Raw genomic sequence first — 14,936 nt, 5'->3', positions numbered from 1 at the left:
ATTATTTTTAAATTATTTATCGTTGTTTAAAGTATAAATTTATCATAATTTAAAATAATTTACAGAATGTTATAAATTATTAATAAAATTAAATTTACTTTATATTGAATATTTATTTATTGTTAAATATTTTTTAGAATTTCTTTTTGATTTATTTTTTCCATCGACACTACTAAAAAGGAAAGCCCTCTAAATACTTACCTTATTTTGTAATTTCAATATATCAATTAATTCATCGATCCCACTATAATAGGAAAGTACCATTGAATACTAATTGCAAGGGAAAACATAATTTAATGACCAATTAACATCACTTTCCAAATGACTTACATAATATTATTAATAACTATTTATGATAACTAATTATCGAAAGTATGGTATATAAATCCATTTTATTAATTCAAATAAATATTTTGGATTCCAAATGACTTACATAATATTATTAATAACTATTTATGGTAACTAATTGTCGAAAGTATGGTATATAAAGTCATTTTATCAATTCAAGTAAATATTTTGGTTTATTATTTTATGTAGTCTATAGATATATTAGAATATAAAGTCATTTTATCAAATCAAATAATTTATTTTAATTCATCGATCCCCTATAAAAGGAAAGTAACATTGAATACTGATTGAAAAGGAAAAAATAATTTAATCCCTCTATTAATATTACTTGCGCAACAATATTAGTTAATACATGTAATAATTAGTTTCCTTATTACAAATGGAAAGAATTCTCTTGATTTTGTTGATTGATTTTTTAGAATTTCTTTTTCGATTCATTTTAATCATCGACACTACCAAAAATGAAATCACTTTAATACTTAACTTTTGTGTTTTCTCGATTCAAAGAACATCTTTTTACGATCATTTCTCTGTTTAATTCATTAAATACTCACTAAATATTTTAGATGTTAGAGAAACGAAATTAATTGACAAGATATTTTCTCTCCTAAAATCATGCATTTAAAACTTAATATTTATGGTGAGACTTGTCAACCAAAATTCTGGTGCAATTTATTCACGAGATGTTCTCCTTTAGCTTTATTAACAAAATATTCCAAAAATAATATTACCTTATAAGTATAAGATTTATTGAGAATTTATTAAAGAACATTCTACTTCTTAGCTTATCATACAAGCTAAATCAATGAGAAACGTCTACCAATTTACTATAAATAAGACATTCACAGTAGAAGAAACGAAATAATTGAACTTTGTATTCTGAACTTTTAATGTTAATAATGTTCTGAACTTTTTTTTTTCTTCTTATTTTAGAACATTAAGCTTTTATATTCCATGAGAGCTGATTTTTCTTTTGGTTTATAAGCAGATACCCTATTATGACGATTTCTCCACTGAAGCTATATATGATTTGATTGTACACCTCTTTGATATATCATTTCGATAACATCTTTGTTCCTCAATCTGGTATAAAAATTTTACTCAATTTGATAACATCTCTCAGCTAAATCATTTCAATAGCATCTTTTTGTGCTGCAAATATTTTTCTTTTTTTGATTTGTAGATTTATATTATTGTTTAGAATTATAAGCTTATATATACACATATTTGTTTTTTGGTTTGCTGATTGTGATTTTGTTTTATATTTTTTCAGAGATGATTTGAGAGAAGTGGTCATATTTCAGACCTATAAGAGTTTACCATTCCGATCCTGCAAAAGATGTGCACTTAGAATGATATTTTCTCTACTGTACATCAAAATTGGATAATCAATTATATTTTTAAAATATCTATAGTAGGATGGTATTTTCTCTACTGAAATAATATCTTATTTCCCAATCTCATGCTTTAATATTTAAACTTTAAGGACAAGATTTGTTAATTAAATCATTAGTGTAAACTACTCCCGAGATATTCTCCTTTTTATATTTAAAATATAATTTTATTAACAATATATTTCATAAATAATCCTAACTTATAGGTAGATACATTTTTAAAATTAATTTGAGAACATTCTATTACATAGCTTATTGTGAAAGCTAAATATTTTAGTAAAGTCTAGCATTTTACTTATCTTTTTTGTTTTTTCGATTCAAATAACATCTTTTTGAGATCATTTCTCTGTTTAATTCATTAAATACTCACTAAATATTTTAGATGTAGAGAAACGAAATTAATGACAAGATATTTTCTCTCCTAAAATCATGCATTTAAAACTTAATATTTATGGTGAGACTTGTCAACCAAAATTCTGGTGCAATCTATTCACGAGATGTTCTCATTTAGCTTTATTAACAAGATATTCCAAAAATAATATTACCTTATAAGTATAAGATTTATTGAGAATTTATTAAAGAATATTCTACTTCTTAGCTTATCATGTTTTTATAAAAAAAACGTCAGTAGATCAAATTAATTTTTACATGTTCTTTCAGGCTTGAGTTTATCAGAAGATCAAATTAAGAGTTTATCTTTGGCGGAGATTGAATCAATCATGCGTTTGAACGGAAGCTCATTTACATTGTTTAAGTTTTGAAACGTGTTATCAATAGTATACTCTTCTATTGGTTAAGATGTGGCTTTTGTTAGATTTTCTATTAATTAATTTTTTTGTTTTACTTTTGTGGAATTCGCGATATTGTAATGTTGTAAATCAATAATAAAGATATTTTTCTCACTATTAATAGGTGAGAGAGAGAGGGAGGGAGAGAGAGGGAGGGAGAGGGAGGGAGGGAGAGGGAGGGACGGAGAGAGAGAGGGAGGGAGGAGGGAGGAGGAGAGGGGAGAGAGAGTGGGAGAGAGGGAGAGAGAGGAGAGAGGGAGAGAGAGGAGAGAGGGAGAGAGAGAGAGAGATTAGTGTTTACGGTATATCCAAAAGTTTTGAGTTTATTGTTTATGATTTATCCGGTAAAGCCAAAGGGTTAGAGTATACTCAAGGGTTTAAGGTTTACCAAGAGTTTAGAGTTTAAAAATTAATGAATGTAATTTGTATATTTTACAATAAAAAATAAAAACTAACAGCAAAGTAGATTGCATTATATCTTGAATTAAATAATGTTAAGAAGATTTATAGTTTTCAACCACAAATAATGAATCATAACTATGTGATTATTATACATATAATATATATTATGCATATACATGTCATTGTATGTAAAAATTAACTAACCATGTAAAATTAAACTAATCATAATATTAATATCCGCATATGCGATAAAATATCCGCATATGCGATACAATATCCGCAGTCACTCCATAGGGAGCTGGATATTTAATCGCCGAGTTAATAGTTTTGATAAGCTGACAGAGTCTGATTCGAAAATCACCGGCTACAATTCGTATCTTCTCTTTGCTCAACCCATTTCTAACATTATTTATTCCATATCTATTACATATTTTGAAATTTTTATTCCATATTTTGAATTTTTATGTCCTTAATTACATTTTGAAATGGTAAAAGAGGGTTTCAATGGGAATGTAGTGATAATATAAAATATGTTACCTCTGAAACTATACACTATTTATTCCAGATTTTGAAAATAAAATATCTTCTTAAACATACAAATTATTTTGGAACGTTGCAATTATACGTACACACAATAAATACCTCTTGATACTGAAGTTACTTTGTTCCATCTCGTCCATGTAAAATATTGAGTACCAACATTTTTTTGTACCTGATGCTTTTTCACAAGGGCAGTGGTATTATGATATAAAATTCGTTACTTATAAAACTATGTACTACTTAGTTAATAATTTGAATATGTCTATGTTCGCACAGAGTGCGAGCCGGCCACCTAGTTATAAATAAGTGATAAAACTAAGGAGTAATCTAATTTTGTACTTCCTTTTTAATAGATTAGATTACACCCAATAACATAAAAAAACAAAAATTAAATAAGTAACCAAAAACACTCTCTCTCTCTCTCTCCGCTTTTCTGTTTTTATCTCTCTTTAGCATCTGTCTGAAAAAGTATTTTTTTTTGTTTATTTAAATAAGTTCTATTTAAAATATATGTTTTTTTTGGGTCAAAAATGTTTTAAATGTATATTTGCAAAGCATACAAAGAAACGAATAATCTGGATCGTGGACACATCTAAAACCCTAAAAACCCATTTGGTTGAATAACCCGCCTCCAAAGCGAACAATCAAAGATCTCATCTCATTTTCCCCCAGGAGCTATGAGGAGAGTTACCGGACTCGCTGCGCGCACCATCTCATCCTCCGTCGCCGTCCATCCACGCCTCGCTCATACCACAGCGATGATGACCACGATTCCTTCTTCGGAGCCTCCGTCCCCGAGATTTGGTGGTCTACCCACGCCGTCTTTTGCCGGCGGAGTCGCTGGGATTGTTTTCTTTTCCGCCGCTGCCGCATCGTCCCTTGGTCAGGAAGTCCACGCCAAGGAGATGTCCCATAAATTCAACCCTAAAGAGGTGGTTCTGTATCAGTACGAGGCTTGCCCTTTCTGCAATAAGGTCAAAGGTAATGAATGTTTAGATCCCGATCCAGTTTCATGGGTTCTCGTCTGATTGGTTATTCTCTGTAGCCTTCTTGGATTTCAACAAGATTCCATACAAGATTGTTGAAGTGAACCCTTTGTTTAAGAAAGAAATCAAATGGTCTGATTACAAGAAGGTGCCAATCCTTACTGTTGACGGTGAACAGTTGGTTGATTCTTCAGGTTTGTGCCCATCCTTACTAGGACCACATACATGCTTGCTCTGTTGAGTAATCTTTGTTTCTATTGTGCAGTGATTATCGATAGCTTATTCCAAAGGATGCACCCTGGAATTTCAAAGTCTGAAGATGATGAAGAGACGATATGGCGCAAGTATGATTCTTTTTCTTTCTAATTTTTGGTGACCAATGCAGCTGATAATGAATTTGCCTTTGATAGGTGGGTGGACAATCACCTTGTGCATATTTTGTCACCAAACATATACAGGAGTACTTCAGAGGCTCTAGAGTCCTTTGACTACATCACCACCCATGGTATGGTTACAGACTTACAGTCTTGTTTGCTTGCTCTTTTTGTATTTATATCCTTTTGGATTATAGGTATTGGTCAGTATGTTATAACCAGATGAGTTCTTGGGATTCCTGTTTTTATATGATCGTACAGCTTGTGTAGGAGAGTGTACATCTTGTCTAAGTCCTAATATATTGCCCTGGATAATTATAGGAAATTTCAGTTTCACGGAAAGATTAGTGGCAAAGTATGCAGGAGCAACGGCAATGTACTTTGTGTCAAAGAAACTGAAGAAGAAATATAACATAACAGATGAACGTGCAGCTCTTTATGATGCTGCTGAGACATGGGTCGATGCCTTGAATGGGCGTCCATTCCTCGGTATATCCAACTTTACAACGCAAATTCATAGTCCTCACTTTCTTGATTGGTCCATAATTGTAGCATTTATTTACAGGTGGTTCAAGACCAAACTTAGCCGATCTCGCAGTATTTGGTGTCTTGAGGCCTATAAGGTACCTTAGATCGGGTAAGGATATGGTGGACAACACGCGCATAGGTGAATGGTTTTCTCGTATGGAGAACACGGTCGGAGAGCCTTCTGGGATCAAAGAGTAAAGGAGTTTGCTTTGATTTATATATCTCTAATAAGAAAATGAATTGCATAATATTTCGCGTATTTCATGGCCTAATAATATCTTACGTTTTAGAACTAGAGAAAGAAACCAAAGTAAAAAACTTCTCTTGTGAATGGGGATTTAAAGTACTGTGACATGCATGGTTTTGTCATTCTTGCTTTTGCTAAAAAGTCGTTTGTTGGATTTTCTCTTATTGAACTGTTGAATCAGTAATACAACATTTATATTACAAAAATTTATACTGAACTATTGAAAACCAAAAAAGATTTGTGATTTTGTGTGGAAGCGAAATTTTTTTTTTCTTGTATTTTTCAATTGCTTTTGATGTGTTTTAATCTATATCCCATAATGTAATAATATTATTTCTCAACTCTCAACGATTCGACAACATTCGAGAATGGGAATATGGAAAATTGGCTCTAAAAGGCAAAGTGGGGGTTTACTTCTCCCAATAGACCAATACTCGAAAATTAGTTAACCAATACTGGGAATATGGAAAATTGGTGAAATTTTTACATTATAAAACACATTATGTCTTTTATTTTACAGGATCAGACATTTTGCACATGCCGTCCACTTTATCTATGTGCAATATCTCACATACCTTCAAAACTAATCTAACCAGAGACTCCATTTTCCAGTATCTAACTATAGTTAACCCACCCCCAACAACACATGTCTTAAATTAGAATGTCAAAAAAAAAAAACAAAACCACAATCTCTTTCCCTACGATTTTTGAAAGCAGATCATTGCGGTGGAGACCATGGCTTGACTGTATCCTAAACTCAGCAACTAGAAGTTTGTGTTCTCAACTATGTATTCTAATGTTTGTCTTATCCATCTATCTGTGTATCCAAACTCAGCACCTTATGCTTTGTCACCACTCATGATGTTGCTCTTAACTATGTCTTCTAAATTATGTTTTTTTGGTCATTTATCTCTATTTGTTGTCCAAACTCAGCACCTTCGGCTTTGTCTCTACCAATGCAGTTAATCTTAACTATTTCCTACAACTCGTGTTAATACTGTTGACCAAACTCAGAACCTTGATGTTTAGTCTTTCCAACAAAACTTCTTTTAATATATTTTCTACCAAAACATTTATACACCCTTTCCCGTCCACATCCAAAGTAACCACAAAATCTTTGTCATATTTTACATTTCCAAAATCTATATACCACATAAACCATCTATATTATTCTCTTCGGTTATTTATTAACTAATATTGTCTCTTGTATTATAGTTTTTCTTAACCTTCATATCCTTAGCTTCCGAATGATTAAAACATCATCTCCAAAAAAACTCCTAAAAACATCCATGTTTTAGTTTCAATTACGCAGTTCAAAATAACAGAAGAATAAAACATCCTTCCAAAACAAACAAGAACGTTTCAGAAACAAACATCATTCCAAAACAAACAAGGACGAAAAAACATCCTTCAGCTCTCCCATTCCAATAGAAAAGACACCCTCCATGCACGACCTTATATGGGGACTGCGCAGTTTGTTCGGTTATGTCCTTCACACCTGCACCTTCCACATTTGTTCTTCACAAGTTTCTTCTTAGCCTCCTGCAAACCCCATCAAAACCACAATACCAGTCTAAGTCAAGTACAATATTACTTTAGCTACTTACTTAGAAATTACTAACACTCACCCATATTTCCCCTGTCGATGGTATACGTGTTTTCCTGCGCCTTCCTGGTTGTCTCTTCGTATTAGGAGGATACAGAATCATACTGCTGACTTCTTCAGGTATATCAACGTCCCTTGCATCACCCTGGGGGCTGATAACACCTGAGTATATCTCCCTCCACATACTCGTTTTATACCAATGTCCACACAATGTGTCGTGAGACACACCAAGACCATCAGCTGCAAGCATAGCATGCCCACAAGGTATTTTGATATTATCAAAATACTTACAACTACATTTCCTCTCAGCTAGCATTACCTTGTCTGATCTGCCAAACTTTCCCAAAATCTGGCTGCTCCAGCTACTCACTGCATTTATCTTGCTGCCTCTAATAGTGGCCATGTTTTTCGTCATCTGTTTGTCAACTTCCACGCTCACCAAACCTCTGTGTCTCTCTGCCTTCTTACTTCTCGCACTGAACCACCTGGTCATCATTCTTTGAATGAATGTTACCAACTCCATTATAGCAGCTCCCCTACCCTCCAACAACGCCTTGTTAAGTTGTTCAGCTATATTGCTCGTCATGATGTTAAACCTCTCACCTGGGAAATTCGCTCTAGACCAACACTGAACTCCAATTTGACCCAAATAAACCCCACAAGCACTGTTAGTCGCTATTATTTTAGCATAATAATTTCTGAATTCCCCTAGACTGTGCACCATTCCTGCGGATGTAACCATCTTCGCTAGGTTCTTTCTTGAGAACCGGGAGTTAACATTCCTAGCAAGATGAACAATGCAAGCTCCATGCTTAGCCTGAGGATAAATCTTGCTCACCGCATCAGATATGCACACCGCCCTGTCAGAAATTATCGCTAAACTAGGTGAGTCCCCAAGAATTCTCTCTAGCTTCTGCAAAAACCATGTCCATGCATCCTCATCCTCACTGTCCACAACCGCAAATGCAAGGGGGAAGATCTGGAAATTAGCATCTTGCCCACTTGCGGTTAACAACACTCCTTTGTACTTCCCATTAAGGTGTGTGCCATCTACCACCAATACATGTCGCAGCTTTCGAAAACCACTTATCGACGCCCCAAATGCTAGAAATAAATATAGAAACCGTTCGTCCCCGTCTTTGTCCACATCTGTTTCCAAATCAGCAATAGTCCATGGATTTGCCAGTTTCAACATATACAAATACTCGGGCAGGTTCAAGTAAGAGTCCTCATCAGAACTACGCAACCCCAAAACTGCTTTCTCCTTTGCCCTATAACACTTCATGTATGACGCATTCACCCGCAGATCCTCCAAAACAAGTTTTTGCAAATCCCTAGCTACCAAAAGCTTACCCATATCTCCAAACTTCGCTTTGTAACCCGCAGCAATCACATGTGAGGTCGCTTTATTCTTGTACCCATTCCTAAACTCTATTGGACAGCTATGATCTAGTTGTGCCTTCTTTATCTCATAGTAACCACATCCCCTAACTTTATGGGCCGTTACTCTCCAATCACACCGGCTATCAGGACACTCAACAACAAAAGAATTTATCTTTGTCTGTGTCTGAGTGAACTTGAACTGCTTCTTTATCGCATATATGGCTAAAGCAATCTGACAATCCTCTTTGCTTCCAAACACCTTACCAACTTCTATCCTACTGTCAAACTCATCCACATCCATGTCTGGTATTTCAGCAGCATCCCATTCGGTATCATCAAAAAGCGGTGGGATGTCAAACTCTTCATCATCGATGTCCTCAAGTTTTCGTTTTGGCACTTCACCCCTGTTAACATCCACCCCTGCCTTAGTACGACCTCCCATCCAAGGATTATTGTAATCATGTGGTTCCTCCACTTTCGCTTCTCCTCCACTACCACCTCCTCCACTACCACCACCTCCCTCTACGTAGTGGTCAAAACAGCTTCCTGTATCACAGAAGTAAGTGCGCGGTCCTTTCTTTTTGGTCAGCCCCTCAACAATCTCATCCTCGTTAAAAACTACATTCACCGCATCAGAACCCCCGAAATCACCCTTCAGTAATGGACTCCAGAACTCCTTATCATAACCTCTTGGCCTCAGTGGAATCTCGTCCATCTCCAAGTTCTCTTCTTCATCTGTTGCCAAATTGCAACTGTTATCTTCTTCTGTTTTGCTGCTTTCTCCTTTCCCACTTTCACCTATGAGTTTCTCCTCAACTCTCTCAACTTGCCGCACAAACTCGTCGTCGTCGACAATGTTAATTACTCGAGTCTTCGACGCAGCGGATGTCACGTTGCCTTTCCTCGAAGCATAACCAACATCCTTTCTCCCCAAAAACCTCGACTCTTCTGCGACACAAATCCCATTCCAGAGTCATCCACAAATTCGTCGTCCACGCAAGCAGCTTTGAGTTCAAACTTCGCAAACAGATTCATCCCCTCTTTCACTTTCTGATGTTCACAAAAAAACTTCACAGCCCCCGAGTTTGTTATCAAAACAGGTGGAGTTCTAATCCCCGTTGCAAGTTTGAAGCTTGTTGGTGGCCAGTAGCTTAAAGACACACGGTGACGGGCCTCATATACTCTGAACTCACGCAGTACATTCCCCTCCAGCTCCTTCACCCCAATACCCTCGTACATCTGAACCGTACGACCCATACGATTCTTCTCGAAGATAAAATCCCATTTCCCTCCTTCGCCACAAACCCAATCGCCACTCAAAACCAAACATTGCTCCTCCATCTAATACCCCTGCAACAATTATGGTAAACACTTTAACTAACATTGTGTTTAAGCTAAAGACAAATGGCTGATAAAAAAGCTTACAAGAACTAGCGACTATCAGAGCTCGGAGTTTCAAAAACAACCGATGAAGGCTGCATTTATTATAAAACCTACTTTCCAAACAGCATACAACACAAACCATTGGATTCAATCTCATTTGACGGTTGTAAATTGTCCCCATTATCCTGAAACCAAACGTAATAACTCTTCCTAGGCACAGAAAACACAACGTTGTTGTAAAGTCGTTTTCAACTTTAGAATAAAAATATTATATTCACTAACTCACCTCTTTGTCTCAGTTAAGGAAACTGAGGACACTTTGGTCCGGAATAACCACACAAACTAGATAAAGTGTCACAAATGCAACTTGTGCCTGATCTTGTTAAAAAAGACAAAAAGTGTCCCAACCCGTAATGCACTCAAAATTGGTTAACCAATACACGAAAATTATATTTTATCAATGGAAAACAGTATTTATTTTTGAAAAACGTAAATACATAAAATATATAGAAAACAACAAAATCATATGATCAAATGTGTATTTTTTTCGTAACCGTTTTTTAAATACACTAACTTTTACCCTATATATTTTTTGTATGGTACAATATTTATTATAATGTTTGATGTATGTATGCTCTACCAAGAGATGGAATACTTTTGCTTTTGTCCTATAATTTGCTCTTTTTTGTACCGACTGATTAATATAAAAAATATTACATAAATGATTATACATCCGACAATTTTACATTTTTAATGATTCATAAGAATTTACGTCTAGTTGCACAATTCTGAATCGTCTTATAAGATCTACACTTGAAAATACTCTTTCCACGGGAAAACGGCCAATTCATACATCAACAGTTCAATACATGAATTTTGGGCCTGTGCAAAAACATACATCAACATAATTTCTATTCAAAATTCATACATCAACTAACACTCTTAGGTCAATACATACATGAACCATGTTTCCGTTAACTTTATTCTAACGGTGTATTATGTGGACTTAAACGTGGGTTACGTGGATAAAATGAGTTAATTACGTGGATTATCAAACCGAAAGGAATAGAAACGATGTCATTGTGGGCTTTGGAAAACGACGTCGTTTTGTGTTTTCTGGAACAAAATTTTGAAGTCGCGAGAAGAAGAAAAGAATCAGAGTTTCAGAGAGAGAGGAGAGTAAAACGTGATTGAGAGAGAACCACTAATGTCTACCACATCGAACCCTAATTCCTCATATGGTACATGTAAACAATCGTTTTTGTTATTAATCAAGTTTTGGGTCTATATATAGGATGTTTAATTGAGTTATCATTGAGCAGCTATGAGCGAAAATTGGAGGCAAAATTGGGTCTATATATAGAATGTTTAATTGAGTTATCATTGAGCAGCTATGAGCGAAAATTGGAGACCAACGTCCAACTTCTAGGCTGTCTTGTTCTTGAAAATACGATACCAAAAGAAATGATCCATAATAATAACATTCCTTAATAACCTGAGACCTGAAAAAGAGCCAAAATTCATGTTAGAAGATTATCACAAGACCAATGCTGTTAGAAGATTATCACAAGACCAATAAAATATAATAGGAGAGCAAACCTGAATTTAGGTTGTTGGCTGACTTTCTCCCTGATATACCTTGGATTTGACCCGTTTTCATCCATGGTATATAGGTGTTTTACTATATATATATATCTATGTTTTTTACTCTTCTAGGTATGTTTTCAGGTTCAGGTGCATTTCGGAGTAAAGCTATGACTTTGGAGCATTTTGGAGCTTAAAGGACATTTCACCCGAGCTGACCACGTAGAGGTCGACGAGAGGAAGAACAATCGATCGATGCGCATCAGTGCTGACGATCGATACCAGGAGATACCTCGACAAATGAAGATTAATATCGATCGATGTACACAAGTACCATCGATCGATGTCGAGACATCAGACACGAGACATTTTGGATTCAGCAGACTTAAAACCCAAGACCAAGCCAAATTACGAAAATACCCTGACGAGTTTTTAACCAAGTAGATTATATACGGCCTAAGGTTTTTGACGGCAGAGAGACCTTTTTTGGTTACAAGTTTTACTTTGAGAGAAAAGAGAGTTTTGGAGAGAAGATCACTTATGCTTGGAACTCCTTGTTATCATTTCTTTTCATCTATACTATGAGTTTCTATTTCTTCATTGTTATGAATTGCTTTGCTATGTCTGAGTAGTTCAATTATTAGATCCATGGTTCAGATAGGTTTGTGGGATTAGCCCCAAACTATAGATCTGCCTTGTTGTGATATTCATGATAGATTTGTATTCATTGCTTGTTTTAGCCTTGCTAACTAGAACTTGATCATAGGATTGCATATTCAAGCACCCTTGTTATCTCATCCTGACATCTATCTATCATATTAGGACTGCTAGAAAGGGCTAACTGCCAATTTAGTATCTTAGTAGGGCATATCATACTCGCGCATAGGCCTGGCTAGAACCCGTCGATCGATGTCCTCAACTGACTATCGATCGACGTTGGCAAAGGTGTATCGGTCGACGTTCTAATAGGACCATCGATCGACACTTTTTCGTTGTCGACATACTAACCGTTGAGATACGAGATCTAGTCTGTTAACCAGTTATTATATATACAGGCGTAGATGGTTTCTAACTGTCCGAAAAAGGTTTGAACAAAAGACGCAGAGACCATTTATTAACATAGAAAATTTGATAGAAGAACCAGAAAACACATACAAAATTTGATAAAAGACCTAAGTAATAAAAAAAAAAAATGAAAGGAATTTTGACCAAAAAAAAAAAAAGAAAGGAATCAGAAAGTGAAAAGTAAACTAATTAGCGTTTAAGCATGCTACCATGAAATCACGTTGCTACTTCCTTGTGTTGTAAACATTTTTTTCTTTCTCGGCGGTGCAATCTACACATCAAGCTACCGTACGTCGTTCTCAACACAAACTTTCTCACCGCAACATAGCCTCCTCGCAAAACTTACAAATGTAAACATGAAAATCAGCGTTTCTTTGACTATATACTTATACGAATCTACATACGTATAAATATATGTTCCATCCATCCTATAGATGGAACATATATTAACATTTATATATATTTATTCTCCCACATACGCATCTTTTATTCAAGTTGGTATCAACATGATTTTGGAAAGATTTTACCTACTTCCATTGAATATCAGATCTCTTATAAATATATGTTCCATCCATCCTATAGATTTTTCAAAACTAAAATCGCCAAAAGATTTGTGTTTTTTTTTTCAATTACCTTTATTTATGTTTTTTTTTCCTCTTCCTGAACGGTCACATTAGATTATCAATATTTCAAAAGGGGCTGGATGAGGATATGTGATTATTTTGTGGATCATGAGAGCTCAACTTAATTCACAATTTTTTTGGGCTTCACCGTGTAATATAACTGGCTGATATCAAAGCCTAATTTAATTTCCTTTCAAAACCACTTTAATTAGTATGTTTTATGTAATTATGTGTCAAAAATGTGATGTAGTTCTTTAACACCAAACAAACATCAAACATGCAGCATAGATAAGAAATACTGAATTTTGTATTTTTGTTTTGCTAATTATATTAAAAAATCTGAACATCAAACATATTATATGTTTATTCTAAATTTATTGACAAGAAAATTTATCCTACTTAGCTAAATTTAAGTCTTGCATCAATTCCAAGTTCAGCTTTACAAACACTATTCAATATATTTAGCAAAACAAAAAAAATCTATAATTAACATCTGTCCATTTTACAAAACACTATATATTAAAACTTCAAATGATCTTATATCTAATCAAAACAAAAAACTTTATGCAATATTTATAGAAATAAATATCAAAAATATCTAGTGAAGTGTTTTTAAAACCGGACCGACCAGATTGTTGAACCAGGTTCGACTATGAACCGGTTATATAGTCAGGTTTGGTCTAATAACTGGTTCGACCATGGACCGGTGATATGTGGTGTTTTTAATACCAATACATGTGCACTTTGAGCTCATTTTCAGTCCTAATTCGTGTTTAATTTACATCATTCCAGGTTGGGAACAGGTGAAAGAGTAAAGGAGAGAGTTTCACGAAGTCAGATGCTGTTTTGAAGGATTCAACGTGGAACAGTCATTTAGAACAACCCAAGGGTTGCTCCAGAAGAGATCAAGCATTAGACTGTTCCCGATCGTTAAGGAAACTTCCTATTCTGGAGTTTGCCCTAGTTTCGACTTTCTCTTTCTCTTATTCCCCTATCACCAGCGCCCCCCTATAAAAAGGGGAGGCTATCGTTTTCTTAAGATTACACTAGTTTTTACAAAGAAACCTAGATTGCTTTTTTGGATTCTACGCAACTTGTAAGGGAGAAGGCTCCATCTCTCATTCTCACGAGAAGATTACCCTGAACCCTTTGTCTTCTTACTTATTTTATATGCAGTATTATTCAGAAATCTTGTCTGTGTCATCCTGCTTTATGATTGAGTAGTAGGCTAAGCTTGCTTAGGGTTGTAGGGTGTTAGCCGCATGAACTGAACACAAATAAGTGATCTCAAATATCTTCATTCATATTGATCTTACTGCCTGCATTGAACTGATCACTTAATGTTGGATCTATGATTTAATCCTCTAGCTAACCGTTAGGAGATGAGTCGACCTATATTGAATGAGCTTAGTATCCCTAATCAGCGAGAGTAGATATTAGGGTATTAAGTGAACTAATCAGATCTCGCATCTAAAGCTTGCTTTCGCGTCTTGTTCCAAGCGAGAGTTTAGGATTCAAGACCGACACGCATAGGGAACAAGATCACGATAGTGAGTTGTTCCAGCTGAGTGATCTGAGTTCTAGACCGCATTTCATCGCACTTGAATAGTTGTTCAGTTCTGCAATTAACATCCGATCATTGACCCTAAGCTAGCTTCATTTAAATTGAATTCAAATTACCTAGG

The 14,936-nt window shown here is 35.0% G+C and overlaps 1 protein-coding gene across 1 annotated transcript; it reads left to right on the top strand.

Moving 5' to 3' along the window:
- Positions 1-4,009: 4,009 nt before the first annotated feature.
- Positions 4,010-5,824, top strand: LOC106371597 (prostaglandin E synthase 2). The gene is made up of 6 exons (XM_013811677.3): positions 4,010-4,453; positions 4,518-4,652; positions 4,724-4,802; positions 4,869-4,963; positions 5,154-5,321; positions 5,398-5,824. The coding sequence occupies exons 1-6, from the start codon at positions 4,150-4,152 to the stop codon at positions 5,556-5,558; spliced, it is 942 nt and encodes a 313-aa protein (XP_013667131.1). The 5' UTR covers positions 4,010-4,149; the 3' UTR covers positions 5,559-5,824.
- Positions 5,825-14,936: the final 9,112 nt, after the last annotated feature.

Source organism: Brassica napus, chromosome A2, assembly GCF_020379485.1.
Source record: "Brassica napus cultivar Da-Ae chromosome A2, Da-Ae, whole genome shotgun sequence".
NCBI lineage: Eukaryota > Viridiplantae > Streptophyta > Magnoliopsida > Brassicales > Brassicaceae > Brassica > Brassica napus.
Note: the sequence above shows the minus strand (reverse complement) of the source record. Positions and strands in the feature narration are given on the sequence as shown.

Excerpts from the sequence above, each read along its gene's own strand:
- LOC106371597 (XM_013811677.3), top strand. The coding sequence starts at position 4,150 with ATGAGGAGAGTTACCGGACTCGCTGCGCGCACCATCTCATCCTCCGTC. Across the intron at positions 4,653-4,723 it reads ACAGTTGGTTGATTCTTCAG|TGATTATCGATAGCTTATTC; the intron begins GTTTGTGCCCAT and ends TCTATTGTGCAG. Across the intron at positions 4,803-4,868 it reads GAAGAGACGATATGGCGCAA|GTGGGTGGACAATCACCTTG; the intron begins GTATGATTCTTT and ends TGCCTTTGATAG.